Below are 23,987 nucleotides of genomic sequence, written 5' to 3' on the forward strand. Positions count from 1 at the left end.
ATTACATTATTAATTGTCTACGAGAATTAAAGGTACGAGATAGAGGCCAATCAATATTTTATTCGAGCATTACTATTACAATCGTTAAAACGACCAAAATATAACTTAGATTTACATATATTAATTAAACTAAACCGCAGCTTTTGAGATTATGCAAATACATGGCGGATAATAGCCGTTATTCCTACACTACCGGAAGGTTAATTGGCTGCTGACTACCAAAAAGCATGTGCGATAATGAGTGTCTTTTCGCAGCCCTGTCATGGCGTCGCTTATTGTATCCCGATTCACGCCCTTTAGACCTAGGTTACCGACTGTCGCCACAAGCTGTCATTTTCATACAAATTTAGTTTTCGAGTTTCTACATACACTACTGCGGCATCTTGTCTAAGCCCCCAGATAATACCCGATATATTGTATTATTAATTATTATACCGAGAATCAAGGTAATTAATTAAATCAAGTTAAGTCTTACTCTGTCCACTGACCCTCGGCAATAGACATTATATTGACTTGCTAAAATACTTGTATCCGAGTTGTATAAAAAAAAACAAATTTTAATTTTCACTGTTTTTAATTTTTCATTTCGTGTTTCAATTTTCAATCTATAATCTTAAACGACTAATCACTAAAGTAAAAATGGTAAGCATTTTGGGTATTTTTACTAATGGGTAGCATTTTGTCGCACAAGCTATCACAAGCTTGAAACTGCTTAATCGTAAAAAAAACACACAAGATCAGTTGGTGTTGTAATAATATGTAAAACATCGGGTTTTAATGTTAAGTGCATAAGTGTTATTTTTATACAGAAAAATGGAATAGATATTTGTACGGACATTTCAAAACCTCTAATATAAAAAGTAAAAACTAGTCGATAGTTGTGTCCAAAAATAATGATGCTAAAAGAGAACTCAAATACGTTATTGTAAGTTCAAGTAAGTTATTGTACAGTGCATATCTTGATAAGAGCTCAGAACATATCACTTTATAGGCAAACAACTATGAAGATATAAAGTATTTTAAAGAATATAAAGTTTATAAATAGCTAGTAGATATTGTTTCAACACAAAAATATAAATTATAGGGTAAACTTTCACATAAATTGTTAAGTATTGTTATTTGTTTGTGGACACTATTTATTTATTAGTAATCTTACAGCTAACATACATATTATAAAACAAAACATTTTGACAATACAGAAAGCCAAACAGATTGAATAGATAAATAATATTATGAAACAGAAAAAAAGTAAAAAAAGTAATTTAATAATGCTTCATATTTCAAATTACTGCTTAAGCTTAAAGAGTCTTTCCGCCTCTACAAATACTTCCTCACATCTTATTTGGTGGGGTAAATGTCAATATCCTCACAGTTTCTGTCATAGATAAAACCCGAAAAATTGGAACAATGTTGTATATCTGGTTTCTGCACATAGACTCTCAATAGGTCTGTTATGTGTTAAGTCCTCGCTAACTAAGTCAGTCTTCCAAAAACACAGAAGCCTCCTGTACACTTTGCAGGCTTCATGGAGCGACCTCATTGCTCCAAGGTTTTCTGCACATTGTGTAGCCACAGCTTCGCATTTGCAGGATAATGTGGAACTGATTGCTGTGCACTGAAACATCGGCTGTCTGTTGTGCATAGGACAAAAACATGTTTAATAAGGAGACAATGGCCCCTAATTGTCCCTATCATTGTTTTGAGATTAGTTCTGTTTATGTTTAGAACTTGCTTTGTCAATTGCGGAACTACTGGCAGAGCCATTTTGCACTGTCTGCAGATATTTACCGAATTCAGGCTCCCACTTATGAGACGGACAATGGCAGGAGCAGGTAGGGGCTAGCAAATTGTTAAGTATGTACATAATATTAATAAAAAATTCTAGAGTTTACGGCCAACACCAGCTCAAGTAAAAACAGTGCTCAGTTTTCTAGAACAGAGTCCAGAAATGGCTTGGAAGGAAATGAGAAGTGAAAACACAGGTTTTCATGAAATTAAAAAAATGTGGGAAGAGCTAACTAAAATTGTAAATTCGATGTATGGGGCACATAAAAGTACTAGTGCCTGGATGAAGGTAAATTTGTTTTTGTACATGAGGTAACTGTCTCTTGAATGTGATTTTAGATCTTTATATCATTAATTAATTTATTACAGAAATACATACATTATCCTTACAGACTATGCCAATACGATAATGTCGAGAACCATTAAATAAAATATAATATTAAACACATAATAGACACTATCGCTACTGTGAATTCACTCTGCAAACATATAAATATGTCGATAGTGGCGGAGACAGCATTTAGTAGGCGCAACGTCCTGGATAACGGGGATCTGTGCAACAGACTGGTTCTTGGCGTTGGTATCGCAAATAACCTAGGCCTTCGCCGTCGCGCATGTCCCATAGGTACTAAGAAACCCAGTTCTTGGAGTACACTCGGGTTGCACACTACACTCCTCAAGACTTTCAGTACGTAGTAGGCCAACTGTAAGTCCCGTCTGGTTTCCAATTTACTGTACCCCACCATTCTAAAGACAAATAATGTTGGTTACATTAAATCATAGAAGGGATAGACACCATACAGTCTGTTATAGAGGTGTCGTGTAAATTTATTCTGTATGCGCTCCAACATACGGCAGTAATTAGCTTCTTGCGGAGCCCAAAAAAACGAGTTACACACACCCAACATACTTTTACCAGAGCGTTGTACAAGCTTGAGATGGCTTTCATATTAGTGAACGTTGTTGCCTTTCGAAGCACAAATCCCATCCTTGAGTATGCTGTCTTGCAAATGTCCACTACATGATCTTCGAAATTCATTTGGGCATCCACTCGCACTCCTAAGTCTATTACTGACGTTTCCCGTTTGAGTATCACCCCTGACACGTTCTCCTCATGATGACGAGGCAATTTGGCGCGACTAAATGTCACAATGGCACATTTGTTAATATTTATTTAATTGTAGCTTTTTTTTGCTCCACTCACATACTCTATTTATATCTCCTTGCAAGCGTTCACAGTCGTCCGCTCCTTGGATTGACAGGAGTAATTTTAGTTAGTCTACAAAAACAAGGCATCTAGCATGTCTTATTAATTCTGGTAAATTGTTCACCATTATTGCAAACTGTAACGGCCCTAGATTGCTGCCTTGACTTACGCTTACGTATGGTTCCGATTGACACTCTTTGTACTCTATATACTGCTGGCGATCACTCAGATAATTAGCAAAAAAATGTAATGGTTTTGGAGTGAATCCAATACTGGTCAACTTTGATAACAGTATGTCATTATCCATGACGTCAAACGCCTTCCTGTAATCTAAGTATGCGGCATCCACATGCAATCCTGCGTCAATAATAAGGATTATATGATTAATTGCGTTCAGTAAGTTGTTGCTTGTACTACGTAAGGGCTAAACCTATTCTGGCAGTCTGACAAGTACGGTTCTACTTGTTTTAAAATGCTTGGGTGCAGAGCTCCTTCGAATATTTAAGCGGGAGTCGATTGTATAGCCACCGGTCTATATCTACCTCATCTTGTTTTTTCATAATATTTTGATGTGCAGAATTACTGTTAGGTTAGGACTATAGGACTGATCCTCTTTTCATAACATTTAAACGGAAGTTTAATATTCAATTTAATGCGTGCCCTACAAGCAGGTAGGTACCTCACGGTACTCGTGATTTTTAGGTTTACGGTGACTAGGAACACAATTATTAATGACCTCGTTAAAAATACTATAAATAACATTTAAGGCTCCGTCTATGTTCACGCCTATCAAAAACAACACTCCAATCGGCAAAATTAGCTTTATTTTCACTTACGATATGCTTCCTTTTGGGATGTGCAGTGTGATACGGTCTTATGAAAGTTGTGCCTCCATGAACAGCGGTGGCTGATAGAAATCCACCGGTAACAATGAATCGTCCTCTTCAAAAACACCCCGTCTCTCATACCCGACGAGCACAAAACTAAATCCAGCTGTCTCCCATCACAATTAAACACCCGGCTTGAGTGATTTCACAGAACGACTAGAAAAATTAAAATATTGTTTAATAATAATGCATTTTTATATTTACCACAAAACAATACAACTATTCGGGAAAAATATATATTCTGTATCACACGTATTCGGCGGTAAATACACCGCACAACATAACAATAAACATTTAAGTGAACTGACGCGCAAACTAATTCAAACAAACTCACAAAAAGTTGATATCATTCGGTTCTTTCACACGTCGCAACCTCAGTTCACGCGTGGCTACTAGAAACGCGCCACCTTGTTTTCTACCAACCGTTCGCATCTTAGGATTTGATACCTCGCGGGCACAATTTCCGCATCTTTAATAGAATCATTACATCCCCTTTCTGTTATGGCCACTATATCGACGTTCAATATCCCCTATAACTTTACTTAACTTGGTTCGCAGCCTCTAGCATTTTAATTATAAAAAGAAAACTTACCCAGTTTTATTTTTTGGCTTCCGAAAATATATTGTTCTTATTTGTTAAAGTATTGGCAAGATAAAAGAAGAAATGTTCTAGTAAAAAGCAGATTAATAAAGCAAGGAAAAGTTAAACTAGCCCTTACATCAATAGATAAAAGGGTAATAAAATTACATCAAATGAGAAGTAAGTATACATTCTTATACTGACTACAAGCTGACCTTCTTCACCTGTTGTTAAAATTTGTAATACACTTTTATATTATAATATAAAACATATTATTATAGTTCATATGGAATTATTACAACAAGTTACCTGTGATCTGTCCGTTATAGTTTCTATAATTTAGTAATATATTTATTTTACTAACAAAATCCATACGGACAAATCTTTAAACACTAATAATTCACAAAAAAAATTATGTCTCACTACTTCAAGTATCTAACAAAATCTGAATCATTCCTTACTTACAAATACGATTTTGTAAGTGCTTGAAAAACTTGTTGATGTACTTTTATTGAAATTATTGCTTATTTTCATAACTTATATATCTTAAGAAGAAAAGGGTTATTATAGGAAATCATAAAGTTATAAGAAACAAGCCGTCTAATGGAGAAGACAATTCTGTTGATGATGCATATGAGGTTCCCAATGATGACGGAATAGTTACTAATGATTTTGAAGATAAAAGTTGGAACCTAATGGGTACAATGGTATGTTAAATATTTTATATTTTGAACTATAAATAAGTACTGCAACAACTATGGTAGTAAATATGTATAAACATAGCTATTGCAAATTATCATTCTGAATGATAAATTTATTTTCAGATTGATGTAATGGGAAAACAGGCAGAAGCTCTTACTCATATAGGTCAAGAGTCATTAAAAAAATCTGAAGCAATGGAACAAATCGCAGAAGCGTCCTTAAGACAGGTTGGATAATCTTATATGATATTTTAAATAGATCTAAACTTTAAATCCTTCTCGCTTCAAGTAAACAAGTCGAGGAAGCCACGTTAAAGCTGCAGAGAAGCCTTAATGAAATAAGCAACTGGTTCGATAGGAGAATTGGGGGTGAACACTAGCAAATCGGTACAAGTGACATTCACACTGGAAAGAAAGACATGCCTTCAGGTTTACAGGTTTACCGAAACCTAGGAGGAAAGCAACTGCCTCAGAGTGACACAGTTAAATATTTTGGACTGCACTCGGACCGTAGGTGTACATGGCAAAAACACATCGAAACAACGGCGTGAGATCAACATTTAATCTAAGGGGCTGTACTGGTTACTGGGTAGAAACTCGAAATTGCCCATCAACAACAAACTCCTTATCTACAATTCTGTTATAAAACCCATGTGAACCTACGGAATACAATTGTGGGGAGCTACATGCCACTCTAACAAAACAAATTCAAAGAACACAAAACTACATTCTTAAACAAATTAGCAACTCGTCTTGGTTCATAAGAATCGCCGAAGTACATGAGCACCTGGACATACATACAGTCAAGGAGGAAATAGACGTATACTCTTAGAAGTACAAGACTCGGCTGGAAAATCATCCTAACCCCCTATCTGTTCAACTCAGGGTGAGTTGGACTGGAGTATAAAAACCGGCACAAAAGACGAAGAACCCTGGAGCTCAGTAGCATTGACTGAGCTAATATTATTATGGTGGAGATATCCTAATGAGGTATATCCCTGCAACCCCGACTGAGGTACCCGCAAATCATCCTACAACTCATCTGCTCATAGTCAGAAGACAGATTGCATGATGCGCACTTGGGAAAAAGAACTCCTCAGAATCTTGCCCATGACTTAAACATATTAAAGATAAGCTATTAAATTTGTAAAGATAATTAACATGTATAGAAATTACATAAACAATGTACAAAAATTAGGGTAGAATTTTATAATAAGTAGAACAGAGACTGGTTTATTTAGCTAATTTTACTTTTTTTTGCTAGTTATACTTAACTAAAACATAAATTGCATTCCCTTGACAATTTAATTCTTGAAAGATTCTTGAAGTAAAACTGAATTATTTTACTCCTTAACTGTCCAAGGGTAGGACCTAAGTATCCTGCTTTGGAACTCCTTACTTTTTGATATCAGACAAGCTCAGTCTTTAAATTTATTTAAAATATTTATTTTAGAGTATTTATCTTCTGCCTGCTACTTATTTATATAAATAAGTAGCAGGCAGAAGATTGACTCATTAACTCTTAGATTAGCTTTTACATTTTTGTTTATATTGTTATTATTTTTTTTGATTTTACTTCATTGCCTCTTTTATTTTTCTATACTAGGTTTGCCTCGCATAAATCGCTTATTAGCGATAAGGCCAATAACTTGCTATATGTATGTTTTTGTATAAGGTAAATAAATAAATAATTTGATTGTATAGTAAAGTCAGAGGCATTGATAAACCGTTGCAAGATTTCCATGTCCAAATGAATTTAAAAAAATTTAAAAACGACCTAATTTAAATACTATGTTTGTTACAGGCTCTGGCAGTTGACAAATTAGCAATTATATTTGATGGATTCAGTGGCTCACTGTATGACGTTAGAAACGCTATTATGAGCATAGACTATACCATGAAGAGGTGTTACCCCCCTTAACTCATAAAATAGAAACAACCCTATATTATTTAGTTAAGGGCTAATTTATTTTTATAAATAAGTTTTACAGCAAAATATGTATTATCCATGTGGATTAGGTTTATAATATAAGTATTTCTAAGTAAATACTGCACATTTCAATGAAAGAGAAGTACCGAAAACGTTAATATAGTAATATTTTCGTGTCTATACAAAAGTGTAAATTAAAGTTCGATTTAAATGATTACATTATAAATGTTCTTTTATTTTTCATTTAATAGATTTTGGGTAATATAAATTGTGTACATTTATATTCATTATTTAGTTTAGTTTAGTTTTAATTAAATATCAACCAAGGCGCAGTCAGAAGAGATACAATTATAATATTGCGTACATATCTTTTAAACTACATAAAGCATTCCGTTAAAAGCCTTTTTAAAATGTCCTACACGTATGGACTTATAATAAAAATAGTTAAAATCATGTAATTCATTGCAATTCACGACACTTGGTGCGTGATCTGAGCTATTGTGGAATAACTATCTACTGAGGTTTTAACTAGTAGTTCAATAAATAAAAATATTCGTAAGTTCAAGGAATTTTATTTTCTATACATAAGCCCCTTGACTGAACTGGTTCTCCTATTTATTTAATAGAAGTTATAAATCATATTATTATATCGTTACACATTTTCGCAAGTCGTACGCACTATTTTAAAATTTACTATACTTTACATTTACGCTTAAATTAAATTTATGTTGTAATCTTAAAACATAAAAAACTATTAAAAGAGAAGTTCTATTTTTTTTATTGAAACAACACTGGCCAATACAAGTATATCATGATTACGTTTATCTAATCACAACAATTCTTATCAGTTTGCACAGAATTCTACTTTACGTATGTAGGTGTCACTGCAATTTGTGATCATAACCATTTTATAATGCACTGCGTAAAGACGTATCAAAATGTTGCTGTTGTTATTTATAGTAATTTTATCATTGGATAGTACTTTGTGTGTTTCATGTCCAAAAGAGTGTGATTGTGATACAGAAAACGGGTTAAACAGAGCAAGTTGTGTCGATCAAAATATTATAAGTGTTGCAGTGGGTGTACCGAAAGAAGTGCAAGTTTATAGCCTGAGTCGCAATGTTATTAGTGAACTGGATAATTTTTGTTTTAAGGTAAGATTAATATAAAATGCAGAAAGTTGGGCAACAATGAATATTTAATTTTATCACCATTGTGAGGTCAGCCTATCAATAACAAGGAAAATTTAACTGTTAATAAATATGTATATATCTACCTAATGAGCACAAAGTCATCGAATAAATGACTAATGAATTTATTTTTGTACTCGAAATCGGAACAATGTTTTGATATAAATTTTTCTCTTGTAAAATAAGATACCTAATACGTAGATAAACTTAGATAACAAATGACTATCCACAAATGTGACTACATCTTATATTGAATGAAGACCTTCGTGCTTAAATTATTAAACAGTCTTAACCCCTTACAATAAATATAACTGCAATTGAGGAGTGTGTAAAATATATTTAGACTTAATGATTTCAGGAGCTCGGATATACGTCCATTCAAGTTTTAGACCTGTCTTACAATCAGATATTTTGGATTGGTCTACACGCCTTCTCCGGGCTAGATCAGCTTGTCGATTTAAACCTGAGTAACAATCGAATAAGATACTTCCCTTCTGATATATTCTGGCATACACCTCAGCTGGATATACTCGACTTATCGTCTAATATCTTAGAGACGTTGAGAAACGAACCCTTTATTATGCACAATAAATTACAGGTACGATTTATATAATGCTAGTTTTATAGCCGGTTGCTGAGGAGTGGATATAGCGGCCCATGGTTATCTATAATCCACTTTTCGTGGAACGTTATCAACCTTTTTTTTAAATTAAAGTATTTTGTAGTAATTCCTATTTACAACCAATGCTTTATTTTCAGGTCCTTAATCTCAATAGCTGTCGAATAAAATCTTTACCAGATCGTCTATTTACGAGACTGCCCAATCTTAAGAAGTTAGATATAAGTGAAAATTATTTGGTCACCTTAAGCTTAGGTGTTTTGCGACCTTTAAGAAAACTAAACAGATTAGAATTAAGGAATGATTATTGGCAGTGCAATGCCAATTTCATTGCCATTGAATCATGGATCGTTTCCCGTGGAATAGCATACAAGAAGTTGTGCCAGAAGAAATTACCCACTATGTCTGAAAAGATGATATCTATGGTTCATATTGAGAGAAAACCATTGGATATCACCGAAATATGGAATCTTACAGCGAAGAATAATACGACAATTGATGTGAGTATTTGTAATGAAACAAAACCTTTGACGCCATTCCAGAAGTTTGATAGAAACTTCTCGGCCCTTCAAGCGTTTGTCATTGGGCTGGAAGTAGGATTGGCGATAGGTATTATAGCGACATACATGTGGCTGCGTCGTGTTTGTGGTCAACTGAGATGTCGTCGCCCGCAATCAAGACGAGAGCGACGGAGAGTACGACGGGAAGGGGATATGAGGAACCATTTATTGTGGAACTCTGTCGTTCACACAAACATGGAGACTCCTCCCATATATAGAGTATTACCTGTTCCGAGTGCACCCTTAAATTCGCAACCAACAAGGGGTAGAGGGGGTAATTCTAATGCGGAGCGTTCTGAAACACCACCTCCACCATATCATGAATGTCGTCCGTCAGGATAGTTATAAACGTATATTGACTTTTTGATATAAAAATTATATAAATTTAAAATATGCTAATAATTTTGAGATTTAAGATCAACGCAATAAATAATAGAATTTTTACTATATGTCGTATGTTTCTTGTTTGTCGATTGTGCTGTGTGGAGGTGTAGTCTTTCGCCAACCTGAAGAGAGGATCTTCTAACAGTCTCACTACTGACTTGCCGGCCCTAAGCCCCATAGACTAAGGTTGTCACCTTGTCTATGGGGTTTAGCGGTCGGAAGAACTTTATTAGCGCGATTTAGGGTATGACATCATCCTGATTGTAGCTAAATATTTTAGGTGTTACAAACTGTATTTTATTTTTATGTCTGTTTGTATTACCTCAATTAGAAAAATCTTATTTTGTAACACAGCCAATCCATTAAGAATGTAAAAAAACGCAAGACAGAAAGAAAGACAAATTAAAATATCATGACGTATCAACGCGTATTGCACTAGAGATGCTGTTGACCAATCACACTCTAACGAAGCGCACAATCGTTTCGTTATACATTCCCACTCCTCGGTCCATTTTTACGTTCGATATACATAGATAACAATCGTGTGCTTGATATCATACTCACTCTAAGTTTTAGTTTCTAATTAGGGCACAAAAAATCTTTTATTATTTCTAAAATCGAAACTAGAGAAAGACTAAAGGAATTATATAAATTCTTATATCCTACACTTATTCACTCAACAATAAAACAGAAATATGGAATTCATTTTATTCATCATAAATACAGTTTATCACATTTCAACAAAAATTACGATATAATCTGTTAAAATAATTAAAAATAATATTTTATACTAAATCAGACTCGTACAATAGAATTTAATATAAATTCTTCAATAACAGAAAATTTAGGTAACTACGATTAAAATTTTGTACAAAAACAAAACACAACCAACACGGCAATACATATAGTTTTATGGCATTTTATCATAAAAAGGTATTCATACTTATATTTATTTAATATATTAGTCATATAATAAAATAATTTTCTATAAACTACCCGAATAAGGAATGTACACATTGTATCAAATGGTATCACTTAAATTACTATAAAAGCATTGTATTTTTTACGTATTCGTAACGCGTGAAAAGCACGAATATTTAATATGCACCTAAATTTATTTATAAAAGCAATAATTATCAAAAATGCATACTAACATTAGTATAAAATTTGTATACGGGATTCGATTAGCTATGCGCCAACTCAACTGATATTGGAAGTCCATAAACTAGATTTTGTACATTAATTTTACTATTTACGTCAACAGTCAGGCACATATAATCACACCTTACCATACTTATAATACTAGTTGAGATTTCTATTTTTATTCACCGACTCTAATTCACCTACATTTAGGACGTCATCTAGCCATTATCATATAATAATCATTATTTATTTTAAAGTCATTTTTAAGGTTTCTATAACCACAAGTCAGATGTTAAAAATTGATAATATATATTTTAAAACATGACAAATTCAAATTTAGAACTTTCCAATGATTAAACTTGGCGCTTTTGACAGTGACGTCATTGGTATCAAACATAGGCCACATCATCAAACTCGCCAATACAGAAACACATAGCCACCCGACGTACGACACCCAACATCCACACTGCGCTTTGTCTATACTCGGGGGGCGCCACTTCCGCCCGCTGTCAGACGGTGACGTCATCGTTCTCGAGTGCAATCTGGCTGATGTTGACGTAATCAGGATGGTGGGAAAAGACGTCAACGAGTTTGCTAAATGTGGGCCTGAGGTCTGGCGTATAAGCCCAACAGTCTAACATCACTTGATAGATCTCGTCGGGACAGTTTTCAGGACGAGAGAGGCGTTCACCGCTTTCGACTAATTGAATTACCTGAAAGTGATAAATGTCTAACATTAAAATTTATTTGACACTCGGACTATGACAATAATAGGAAAGTAATTTAGATAAATAAATTAAGTTAATTAACTTCTAGTATATACTGAATTGGATTCATCAGCACTTCTACATGCAATGTGAAAAACCATACCAGTTTTAGAATATAAAACTGGTATGGTTTTTTTCATTTATCATCTGTCTCTTTCCTACATAGTATAAAACCTAAAAGAAAAAAAGAGACGAAAGAGTATTTTAGTCTATAGCGTGCATCGTGAACTTAGTTTTTATGAATAAGGGTATGTATTAATGAAAATATTCTGTTTTTTTGACGTTTTTTATTATATTTATTATAGAACGGGGCAAACGGGCAGGAGGCTCACCTGATGTTAAGTTATACCGCCGCCCATAGACACTCAACACAGAGGGCTCAAGAGTGCGTTGCCGGCCTTTTAATCATAATCGGTCGTAGCGATTAAATTACACTTCTCTTATATATATGTAAGGGGAAAAATGTAATTTTAATAAAATCACAACTGCCATTTTATTATATTCGTGTGAGATATGGCAAATGCTTGTAAAACATGACTCCACAGCGTGGGCACGAGTCAGCAGGTACTTAAAGCTCTTGGGAAAGCTACAATTATTCAACATGTATAATGCGGTTAGAGGTTTGATTCCCATAACTGATATGAAATATTGAATGAATTAAAAACTTTGACTATGCTTACTATCGTAAATAACATTTTATTATGCAGGGCTTTCTAAGTCACTTTTTTCCGTGCGCCACCAAGATGTGGAATTATTTTTAACCAATTCCTCTTAGGATTCTTAAAAGTCCAGCAAAGAACTTACGATCCTTGTTGCGAGTGTCTGTACATAGGCGGCCGGAGGCTCACCTGATGTTAAGTTATACCGCTGCCCACGGACACTCAATGCCAGAGGGCTCGCGAGTGCGTTGCCGGCCTTTTAAGAATTGGTACAGTCCTTTATGAAGGATTTCATTCCATTCGTTTGCCCCTGCTCTAAAGAAAAAAATGCCTCACCTCAGTTCCTCGCATATCTCCATAAGGCTGGTTCCCGTAAGAGAACATCTCCCACAAGGTGACTCCATAGCTCCAAACGTCACTCGCGTGGCTGAAGGTGCCATAGTTGTACGACTCCGGCGCATACCACTTTATCGGCCATTTGCCACCCCTACTGGCTTTGTAGTATGAACTGTCAGCGGATAATGCACGCGAAAGGCCGAAATCACTAATCTTTGCTTGATGCCTAGAATTAAACAAATATTAAAGTGAAAGTCAAAATTCGCCTTAATGTTAAAATATTTTCTAAATGTGATGTGAAAGGTTTAACCAATCTTTGTTCAGTATAAAACTTTACACATCCGACTACTACTACTAAGAAAATGAAGCACCTAGTTCTGAATTTAAGAAAATATTTTTCCAGCAAACACATTTGTTGATATGTATTTACAGAAAAACCGCATAAAAATTCAATCACCCTTTATATATGAAAACGGACAGGAGGCTCACCTGATGTTAAGTGATACCGCCACCCATGACACTCACATTGCCAGAAGGCTCGCAAGTGCGTTGCCGGCCTTTCAATAATTGGTACGCTCTATTATTATCTAAACCAACTTTAAAAATAAATCCGAACCTAAGTATTTTTGGTATATAAAATTACCTGCTAGCGAGCAATATATTCCTTGCTGCAAGGTCTCTATGCACAAATCGTCTTTGCTCGAGGTACCGCATCCCAGCGGCCACCTGGCAGGCCCATAGCCTTAACTCATACCCTGGGGACACCTTCTCAGGATGACGGATGAGGTACTCCAGGAGAGACCCTAGAGGTACCAGCTCTTGCACCATCGCTAGTGGCGGACCCTGTCAAGTAAGCTTAAGATTAAGAAACAAAAACTGTATCTCTTTTGTTTAAGTAACAGACAAATGAAACTTCAATGAAACGACTTTGCCTTTGTATTTGAACATTCTATAATCAGCATTTACATATTTATCTATGGATTGTTGCGCAATGCGCAATTCAACATTCCAATAATTTTTATTCGAAAGCCTTGATAATTTAATTTCAATGTCAATCATTTGTTTTTCGATAGTTTTTTTTTGTTTTTGTGAAATTGTGGTAGTTTTTGGCACCATCGATCAACTAAAAATTTGTACAACTTTTTACGTGAAAATACAGCTGAGCAGAGTACAAAACGATTTCATCCCCTCCGTCTGGCAGACTTCTACAGTAGAGGGATAGTACTTTGATTAGCCGGAATAAAACTAAATAAAAATTAATGCACGCATTCTTGTTACATCTCTCTGTCACACACTCACTATGTGAGCCACGTACACTCTCACGCACACATTCGCATTCACACAAGTCATATAACGCATTCATAATGTATTACTCGATTTAACTTGTTTTTTTTTTGTATTAAACATTTATACCTTCCATACTTATACCGCTGACGACCTGATGTTAGTCACAGACGGAGGTTCACTGGTGTGAGTGCATTTGAACAATTTTGTTACAATTTGACTTTCGACTCGAAACGTTACGTATTCAGGCTTTGTAAAAGTTTTTACCATATAGAAATTCCTTAATGTTTCTCATTAAGGTTTCCTTAATGTGTGTTAAATTATTAAAATCATAAGCGGTCGAAATTCACCGTATCCGTCTCCTGTAACTTTTAAAGCCAATTTTGTCTTCACAAGATAGTATTGAAAAATTAAGGTTCCTATTATGCTATTTTTCTGATATCTTTTAGGGATTGTTGCGTATGGCCTTAACTGCCAAACTAAATTCCACCGCATTGCTCACAGATTCAGCTTCGACTACCGCAGATTGTCTATGATTTTAAATCATCTGTGAACGCATTCATCTGTCAAAATCCGACTTATATACATTTTATATTTACAAATTGTGTAAAAATGATATTTTTGTTTTTGTATTCTTGATTAAAATGGAGTTTATTTATTTAGAAAACTTTTAATACTAACCAGCGAGACTCCTATAAGTCGTACGATACATCGGTGACGTAACGCCATCATGAGCTTCGCCTCGGCGAGAAACTCCCTCTTATTTGAGTCCGTGTGCTGCAAATGCAAGGTCTTTACTGCGACTTGCTGCGCAGGCGCATCGAGTGGCGAATATACCGCTCGTAATACGGAACCAAATTCACCTTCCCCCAAAACCGCACCAAGAGTCAACTCCGTGAACGGTACAAATTCTGTAAAGAGACAAAAATATTATTTAATAAGATTGAACACAACACGAACATAGAGTATTTTTACGGTGAAGAAAATCACCGTAAGGAAACCGCCATGCCTTAGATCTAAAAAGTAGATGGCGTGTGTCAGGCACAGAAGACTGATCACCTACTTACCCGTTAAGAAAAAACAAAACATCTTTAAACACATAGAAAAATCCAAAGCGGACCTAAAAGCTTGTTTTTTTTCTTAAAATTTTTTAATGACCAAGATGAGTTAGTTATACCTTGGCCATATTTGCTATACTAGTTTTAATCGGTTAAGATCTTAGTTTAAAATATTTTCATTTTTGTATCTGCTCAAAAACTTCAACTATTTTTTTACCTTGCAATGTAGATAGCTGACCATCAGAATTAATGGCTATTTCATTATAATTTTCAGCCAAAGACGTCACAGCGCTGTTATTCACAGGTACTTGGTAAGTGTCGCCATCTAGATCTTCGTTATTATTAAGAGAATCGTTGTTAAAGTCCGAAGAAAACGAGAGGTTTCTCGTCAACAGTTCAAATGCATTGTTATTGTTAGGCGATGTTGTTTTGTTGTCATTCAATATATCGTTTTTCACTAAAGATAATGACTGGTTTGAATTGACTCGACACGGCGAATGTTTCTTCGTACGTGGCATTGTTGAAAACTGAAACGGATAAAAGAGGTCTTAAGGTGTATAATTATGACATTTATAGCGTGATGTATATGCCAATTATGCTTTATAATTAGCAAAATTAAAAAAAAGTGTTTTTACGCAATTTTATCAGTATTTAAAAATTCTGATAATTTAAATGTGAAATCAAATTAGGCAAATATTATCCTTCAATCATTTTTGACTAGATGACCCGTAACTCGTTCCTCCTAAGTCTTTGAATGAGCAGATTAAAAAAATCAATGGTGCTACAACCATTTCAGGTCTGGGCCTCAGATTTCTGTACTTGTTTCATGATCATTTTTTTTAATCGAATAGGCAAGCAGGTGATCAGCCGTCTGTGCCTGACGCACGCCGTCGACTTTTTGGGTCTAAGACAAGTCGGTTTCCTCACGATGTTTTCCTTCACCGTTAGAGCTAATGTTAAATGCGCATGTCGAAAGAAAATCCATTGGTGCACAGCCGGGGATCGAACCTACGACCTCGGGGATGAGCGTCGCACGCTGAAGCCACTAGGCCAACACTGCTCAATGAGCAGATTAACGATTTTGAAATTACTTCAAAATTATTAAGTTAAATTTAAACAAACACTTGGACCGGTCAATTTAATTGTTTTACGTCAAAATAAACCATGGACAACATTACATGAGCTGTCAGTTGCGTTGTTATACTAATTCAAAAACACAAAAATTGGTCCAAGTGTTCTTGAGATATAAATGGTGTAAAAACACGAATTTCTTTTTATATATATAGAAATATATTTTAGGCCAATGCCAGCCTTACCTTACTTTTAACTGATAAATTTATTTTTACCTCAGGTAACGGCGGTTTGGGCTTAGGCGGTACAGGCGTGCTGAGCTTCGTAGGGAGTCCATCTAGGACACTGGTATAATGCTCTATTAATCGCTCTAATGACTCCAAGTACGGCCCATTATCAATAAATAACCATTCGTTCTGAAAATTTACGGCAAGCAATATTTGTAATTTTATACCAAATTTTAAAAAAAATAAGCAAGTACATTATAAAAAATTTCGCTTAAAAGTTCGTTTGTTTGTTTGATTGAAACTCTTTCAGAACTTCAATGTTAGTTTTATAATAGCAGGTAAAAGAACTGACCTGAAATAACTATAAATTTAAAAAAGTTTTAGTTACAATAAATAATATAATCACCTCTTTCCTAATTATGAAGTTATAAGGCGTATTTTCGCTGAACATGGTCAAAACGTACGCGCCCGTATGTCGCTCGCTGTAGCGGACGAGGTATACGCCATCCGTCGCCTTGTCTCTTAAACCGTTCTGTTTGCAATAGTCCTCTAAGGTTTTCACTGCCTCTTCTCGGTTCAATGTACCATGGTACCATTGGCTTTTACATGTATTTGGATTCTCCGACTTGTAGTTTTCTGCAAAATTATTTTTCTATTATCCACTTGCCTATATGAAGTTTGAAGAGCAACTTGAATCTCCCATACTATTAACCCCATACACCTTACGTTGTCTATTGTATTAAGTAAAAACCATAATTGATATGCTGATATTTATTGAATACATAGTAATGACTCTATAACTGACATAATGTTTTTTTTAAAGATTTCTAAACAATAATAAACTAGCTTCTGTCAGGAGTTTCAGTCGTAGGCATATCGGGTATTTTAGCAAATACTTTAACAATAATTATAGACAAAAAGCTGCTCAGGAGCTTTTTGTCGGGTTCATATCGACATACGATATTTTATACTTAAAGGTAACTTACTGAGCAATTGATAACAATCTGTGTGACCATAATGCTTGGCTAATTGAGCTGGAGTTTCTTTAGCTAAGGTCCTTGGATGAGCTGGAGCCTTCAGTTTTAATAAAACCTGTAAACAAAATATTCATTAACAAACATTAAAAATCATATTATTTTAATGCTTCTACAATCAAATCAATCCTACGGGTGTAATAGTTTTTTGTCAGTGTCATGAAGTGTCAATAAACCACTGTTCTTATCCAAGTTTTACCTTTGTCATACTAATAATAGGGAATCACTAGGGAATAGGTAATAATGTTTTACCTTCACACATTCAATATTTCCTCTCTGAGCGGCGTCATGAAGTGGGACCTTTCCGGTTGGCGCGTGCCGCATCTGATAATTGGCGTTTCCATACGTTATCAGCAGTTCCGTTGTACTCGGCAAGTTATTTTGGCAAGTGTACTGTAATAACAATATTATTCTTACTAATAAACAAATATATCATAAATGTATTTTTAATACAGTTGCTCAAAAAGTGGCGTATTGCAGGGACGCATAGCGTTCGGGATGTGGGCTATTACACTCATGTGCCTTTTCTTTACCTTTTCCGCACTCGCACCTTCTCTTTCCCAACTGTCAAAACAATGTCTATTAAAAAGAAAAAACCAACCACGAAGATATTACTAAAAAAAATTAGAGAAGTTTCAATATGAGATTTAATGATTTGATTCAATGATTTAGGTTAGGTTTTATTTTATTTCATATCATATCAATAAAAAAATTCTACTGAAGATTTGGCTGTATGGGCATAGTTCCCTTTGCCTACCCAGAATGGGTGAAGAAAACAAAAAAAAATCTCTGCGTATATTCTTTTACGGTTGGCGCCATTTTCCAAAAATGTTCTTGCGACTTTAGTTGTTTGTTGCACAGAATGAGTAATTTCGACGATATTTTATTTGAATTAACCCGAACTCGGTATAATTGCACAAAATGCTTCGTAGAACATTTTACCGGAAAAGTCACTACATATCTACTTACGGCGAATTTATTGCGTGGAGAGAAGTGAAAACAGCAAATAGTTTTATTAAATTGCTAATTTTTTTCGCAACTGTATTAAAAATAGTTGTTCAGTACACGTGCGGAAGTGTAATTGCAACTTGTTCCGACTGTCATTTGTCGGAACTCTTTGCAATGACAGGCTTTCCTCACTTGTAATGAAATATACTATTCCCTCCTTGGAAATCTCAATCAAGACGCATGCATACTTTTCCTAACCATTCGAACCCCGGCTATATAGCAATAGATTTTTTCATTGCTTAATTAACGTATTTTTTTACGTAAAGGGTGCTGGATTACATCTTTATTTTATATACCTACATTCTGGCACCGAAATGCTAAGATAGCGCTTGACGGAAGAGGCACAAAAAGCAGTAATATTTAAGGGTTCTTATTGCAAACACTCACATGTAGCGGTGTGAATCCAAACGAATCCCGTACATTAACCGTGGCGCCACTTTCAATAAGCTTCATTAGAATTTTGTCTCTTCCAGATCTCGCAGCGATATGAACAGCGGTCTGCCCATCTTGATTCTTTGCATCTCTATTGCGGTAACCACAAGCTAGTAACTGTGATACCACATTTAATTCTCCAGCGTCCGTCGCTCTGAAAACATTTACAGTAAACTCTATGTCACTCTTTTTAACCTTTAGCCTTGTCTGCTGTCCATTGATGTATTCATACTACACCATTCTTACCGATGCCTTTGAATCTTGAGATCAAATAAATCATTTGTTATTCATTATTAGCTTCCTATAGCCTAACTCCGCTGGCTCAGTTACCCATAGTGTATACTCTATTTACTTTCCCAATTATTTTAATACAAATGACCTTCACTTATATTTAAAAGTAAGTTTAGTAGATCAAGGTTTAAATCTGCGTCATACGATTAAAATAATATTGAAAGAATGTAGTCCAATCAGTAGTGTTTAAGACGTAAATAAAACCAGAAAAATATGAATAACTGGTTTTAGGGTACAAATGTTCATGCCATGAATTGCAGAATTTCTATAACAATTCATTCCTTATTTATATCTTTTGTATGTGGAGTTTAGAAAACCTTAAAAATTAACTTACTCCTCTTACGACTACTATTATCTATACAAAACGAAGACTTAAGAAGATAGACTGTATGTTACATAGAATGTATGTGTTATGAAACATAAAACCGAGTTTGTTTAAATAAATTATAACAAAAAACTAATTGGTTCTGTTTTAATATTTGTAATCAGGTCATTGTGTACACATTGGTCATATCTTAAGAATGTTGTCATCATAGCAACTAGCAACAGTTTGGCTATACATACATCTGTTTGACGATGGTGAATCAATGTTTATCATAATGACTCATTACAACTCTCCTAATTGATAGATGTTTGAGTATATTATTAAAAACCAGACAGTACTCAGGATGTGTAATTTGTATATACAATTGATATATATCAAAAAAAAATTAGGCATCATCTATGTACATTTTCATTTAAAATACGAAGGGCAGTGCTGCAGCCTTTGTAGTATGTTTTGTATCCTTTTCTAGTAAACAGATTATTATAACAGCCGGTCAAGGTAATAAGACAGTTAAAGAAACTTTTTAGAGAACACTTAGCCATAGGAGTTTTTATATGCATTTTATTTATCATACTAGAAGGCTGATTGCCTATTGTTACTGTTAGTTACCAACAATAGTTGGTAGTAAAGGATTTACTCCTAAGTATTACTTATTTCTATGCCTTGCTGTGGATACGCACATGCTAATAAAAGAAAATTGATGAAAAGACACTTGATGTTAGCACAGTGCTCACAGAATATAGATTGTCCAATAAATTAAATGTCAGGAATATTGTATTATAAATTATTTAAACCAGTGTTTTATCAATTCTAAAAGTCCTTGCCTTAATATGATTAAAGTGGAGAGCCAGTGATAAATGTCAGAGCTATTTGTGTACAAGTATGAGTGTCCTTCTCTCAATATTTATTGCATGAGCATATTGAACACTGCACTGAGCAGGAAATCAACAATAAACTTGTCACTGTTTACAGTGTGTGTTGCAAGCAAAAATGGTAGGTCAATGGCCTTGTAGAAATCAGTGATTTAATATACTGATCAATTCATCAATATGTAAGATAGTTATATAAACAAAATTATTTAAACATGGTGCTAGTTTTGATCTTCATAAATTAAACTTAATTTTATTAGAATTAATTCATGTCAATATAAAATGTGATAAGAGGATCTTTTAAATAGGCAATATAAATTATGTATCTCGAATTTAATAGGTTTAATTAAATATTATATAGTGCATCATAATTCACTCCAATTAAATTTCTCTTTTTTTTTGTCTACAAGACTGATTAGGTCAACATCTACATAAATGTATGTAAAAATTAAGGTCAATTTGAATTAAGCATTCCTTATTGGGACTTCCTAATTCAAATTCTTACACTTGTATTGACAACAACATTTCAAATAGAGAAACAAACATTTCAAGAAAAATATAATAGAAACCATAGATTTTTAAAGGCTCCATTTCCTTTCGTTTTATAAGACAACCTTAATTACTATTAGTTTAGTAATAGTTTTATTTACACTGAGAGTTAAAAATATACTGACAATTTGATAACAATAACTAATTTGTATTGTCTCTTCATAACACATGTCTTGTATGATTCATTTAATGTTAGTATTGATTGCCAATACATGATTTGAATTCCAATTGTTAAAGAGCATGAAATTCCAATGTAATACACCATACATTTGTTATGTATTGATTATAATATAGCTTATATATAAGTTTTATTGTCTTCTACATGAAAACTAGCCGGAATTTGTAATAACACCCAATATAAAACATTAAAATATGGCTCTTGCCTGATGTTTTTTTTTAATTAACATGTCTAACTAACCTGTGTAATAGATTCGTAGTTCCTTGTGTTCTAGATTCATGTGGCGGAGCTTGACCTTTACACACTACTGAAAGGCGAGTTACTAGTCCATTGGAGTCACCTCGGTAATGCTGTATCAGCGTATCTAATCCATGAACTGTGGTATGTTCCTCTATTGAAAAAAATGCATCTTCTCCATGGCGTCGTATTTGATAGTGTACAACCTCACCCTAAAATTTTAATCAGAAATTTAAAAATGAATATGACAATAACATTTGTTATATACAGCTCAAAATGAACAAACCTGATGCAAAACAGATAATACATAATCGCCATGTGATGTATTACTCTCACGAACGAGAAACACACCATCCTCACCCTCTGGAAAGTAAACAGATCATCCAAATTTTTGATTGAAAATATTTATATTTTAACAAAATTGTTTTTAAAACATTTAACCACCTTCTTTGAGAAGTTTCTCAGCATTTTCCCGAGATATCTTTCCATGAAACCAGTTCACGTTATCCTCCCTGTTCATTCTCAACAAAAACGAGTTCGTCTGAAAAGTAATTTTATTTATTGTCTCACAGCTGATAAAAGCCGTATAAAATATTTTAGTGATATGTTTTTACACCTACCTAACAAACAAAGATATATCAAATCGCCTGGCGAGGTCCAACACAATATCCAAAAACAATTAAATTAGTTGTACATTTGTAGTATATTTTTTTGTATTATTGCGTATTTAATCGTTTTTAGCCACTTCATTACAATTATTTACAGAATTACACTTTACAATACATAATTCTATTTCTTTCTAACCTGTTAAATTCTTGTTTGGTAATACTTTTTATTAATGAAACAATTCATAATATCTACTCTCCTTGTCACTTCGAGCAACGTTGAATGAAAAATGAAAGAGATAAAATATCTGAGCACTTGTTTTTCTTTTCAACGTATTACATTATGATTTGTAAACGTCAAAATGTCAAACTCTTACGGTAGTCAAATAAAAATCTTATTTATTATTTCTTAAAAAATAATACGAAGACTCAAAACCAATTCATACTAAAATGTTTTTTTCACCAAGTAAATAATAAACTCTTGATTACTTACCTTTAATAATATAAATGACGTCATGGTTGTTATCATGATATCCAACTAGGAAAAGCACAAAAAATTATCATTGAATTTGCCACTATTTATTTTTCCTTCTCTTTTTTCCAACCCACATTTTTTGCGAGAGTTAAATATTTACTTAAAGATTAATAAATAGGAATTATTTTTACAGAGTGCCTGTACAAGCAACCGGCAGACAGGCGCGGTATCCCCAACTCTGCCTTCTAGCGAATGACTCATAGCAAGGTCAATTCCGAGAAATGAATCACCAGTATACTCGATTCAGTTCAGCAATGCCATAAGTAATCGCATTCTTTGACAACTCTACATCGTTATTGTGTTTAGTAAATATAGGTTTTCCATAAATAATTTAATTTTACCTATATTTTTTTTTATCATGATATTGATAATAAAGCTACCAATATTACTTGGTAATTAACCAAGTATATAAAATATTGTGGAGTTTCAATGACCACAATGTTATGATAGTTACTTGATTATGTATTTTCGACGTAAAAATATAGAAAAATTATAGTTTTGTGTAATACCTGGCAATATAATTGGATAAAACCTCTGGCACCTGCACAGTAGCCTTCGTTACAATTATCGTTTTAGGTTAGACTTTTATCTATAGGCGTAGAATAAATAGGCGTGTAAATTTCATTAAACCATTTTAATAGCTTGCACAACACCATATTCATTTATTCCAAACGTAGTTCTAAAAATATACCTATATAGGTGTTACGAGTGCTTTTACCATCATCACATGACGTGGCAAGTAATCGGCATTATTTATTGGTAACTGAGATCTAAGTACTGCTTAAAGTTTTCTCATATTTGGTTACAAAAAATGCGGTCGTATGACACAAATACTTCGATTAAACGTTTCAAGAGATATTTATTTAGAAAGTATTCGTTATAAATGTACTATGGGTTGTCTAACAAGATCGAGTTAGGTAAAACCAGTACCTGGTTTGTTTACCTCACGAATGCAGTGTTTATTTACTTTCATTCTTCGTCTACAAACCTGTCGTCTTATAGAAAATAATGGACATAGTTGAGGACTAGGTCGGGAGTCTATAACCGGTTTTATCGAAGAAAGGATACCTAGGTATTTGACGAAATAATATGAGGTTGACTCATTTGGTTAGTGTTAATTACTTACACGTAAGTACAGCTATTAGTCTTCCAAACAAAATAAACTAAAGATTATAGTCGCAGACAACATGACGTACCGCATTCACATCTCAGTTGATGTCGTATATTATTTTTTTCGGATGGCAAAATACTCTCGTACTAATACGTAATAAAGCAGTGGCTATGTTACAAAACAATTCATGAAAAATTTGTACATTATTATGTCCGAATTTAATTTAATTTAAGTATTATTGTTTCATGAACGTCACAAGGTTTTTGTCTCAGGAAGTTAAGCAGTGACCGTATCATTAAATTGAAGGCAAATAAGAACCCGATTTGTATGGAACCTGTATCGATCCTATAAATATATCATAACTAGCTATTGATTGCAGCCTTTTTCATTGTCCAGCATTACTGTAGAGATATTCTTTTTTAGTG

At 34.0% G+C, this 23,987-nt stretch overlaps 3 protein-coding genes and 1 long non-coding RNA gene across 8 annotated transcripts; 2 read left to right on the forward strand and 2 right to left on the reverse strand.

Annotated features, from left to right (window-relative positions):
* Positions 1-538: 538 nt before the first annotated feature.
* Positions 539-7,652, forward strand: LOC123716265. Of its 4 annotated transcripts, XM_045671924.1 has the most exons (7): positions 545-642; positions 1,590-1,854; positions 1,935-2,074; positions 4,522-4,639; positions 5,030-5,166; positions 5,284-5,388; positions 6,965-7,652. In XM_045671924.1, the coding sequence occupies exons 3-7, from the start codon at positions 1,949-1,951 to the stop codon at positions 7,079-7,081; spliced, it is 603 nt and encodes a 200-aa protein (XP_045527880.1). In that variant the 5' UTR covers positions 545-642; positions 1,590-1,854; positions 1,935-1,948; the 3' UTR covers positions 7,082-7,652. The 4 variants fall into 4 exon arrangements, with proteins under 4 accessions (XP_045527876.1, XP_045527880.1, XP_045527878.1 ...); XM_045671920.1 differs by lacking the exon at positions 1,590-1,854 and having other exon boundaries at positions 539-642; positions 1,886-2,074; XM_045671922.1 differs by having other exon boundaries at positions 546-642; positions 1,590-2,074.
* Positions 2,272-3,233, reverse strand: LOC123716266. The gene is made up of 2 exons (XR_006754541.1): positions 2,687-3,233; positions 2,272-2,532 (listed from the first exon to the last, which is right to left on the reverse strand). It is a non-coding gene; the product is annotated as an uncharacterized LOC123716266 (long non-coding RNA).
* Positions 7,653-7,951: 299 nt separating the features above from the next.
* On the forward strand, positions 7,952-9,908 carry LOC123716003 (leucine-rich repeat transmembrane neuronal protein 3). Its single transcript, XM_045671462.1, has 3 exons — positions 7,952-8,244; positions 8,639-8,878; positions 9,040-9,908. The coding sequence occupies exons 1-3, from the start codon at positions 8,029-8,031 to the stop codon at positions 9,799-9,801; spliced, it is 1,218 nt and encodes a 405-aa protein (XP_045527418.1). The 5' UTR covers positions 7,952-8,028; the 3' UTR covers positions 9,802-9,908.
* Positions 9,909-10,606: 698 nt separating this feature from the next.
* Positions 10,607-22,626, reverse strand: LOC123716001 (tyrosine-protein kinase Shark). Of its 2 annotated transcripts, none has more exons than XM_045671460.1 (14): positions 22,410-22,626; positions 21,756-21,852; positions 21,598-21,674; positions 21,315-21,523; positions 18,818-19,016; positions 17,675-17,815; positions 17,375-17,480; positions 16,795-17,024; positions 16,437-16,577; positions 15,308-15,617; positions 14,714-14,943; positions 13,392-13,591; positions 12,749-12,974; positions 10,607-11,699 (listed from the first exon to the last, which is right to left on the reverse strand). In XM_045671460.1, exons 1-14 carry the CDS (start codon positions 22,443-22,445, stop codon positions 11,496-11,498), a joined length of 2,406 nt encoding a protein of 801 aa, XP_045527416.1. In that variant the 5' UTR covers positions 22,446-22,626; the 3' UTR covers positions 10,607-11,495. The 2 variants fall into 2 exon arrangements, with proteins under 2 accessions (XP_045527416.1, XP_045527417.1); XM_045671461.1 differs by lacking the exon at positions 22,410-22,626 and adding an exon at positions 21,932-22,159.
* Between the last annotated feature and the right edge of the window lie 1,361 nt (positions 22,627-23,987).

Source organism: Pieris brassicae, chromosome 11, assembly GCF_905147105.1.
Source record: "Pieris brassicae chromosome 11, ilPieBrab1.1, whole genome shotgun sequence".
NCBI lineage: Eukaryota > Metazoa > Arthropoda > Insecta > Lepidoptera > Pieridae > Pieris > Pieris brassicae.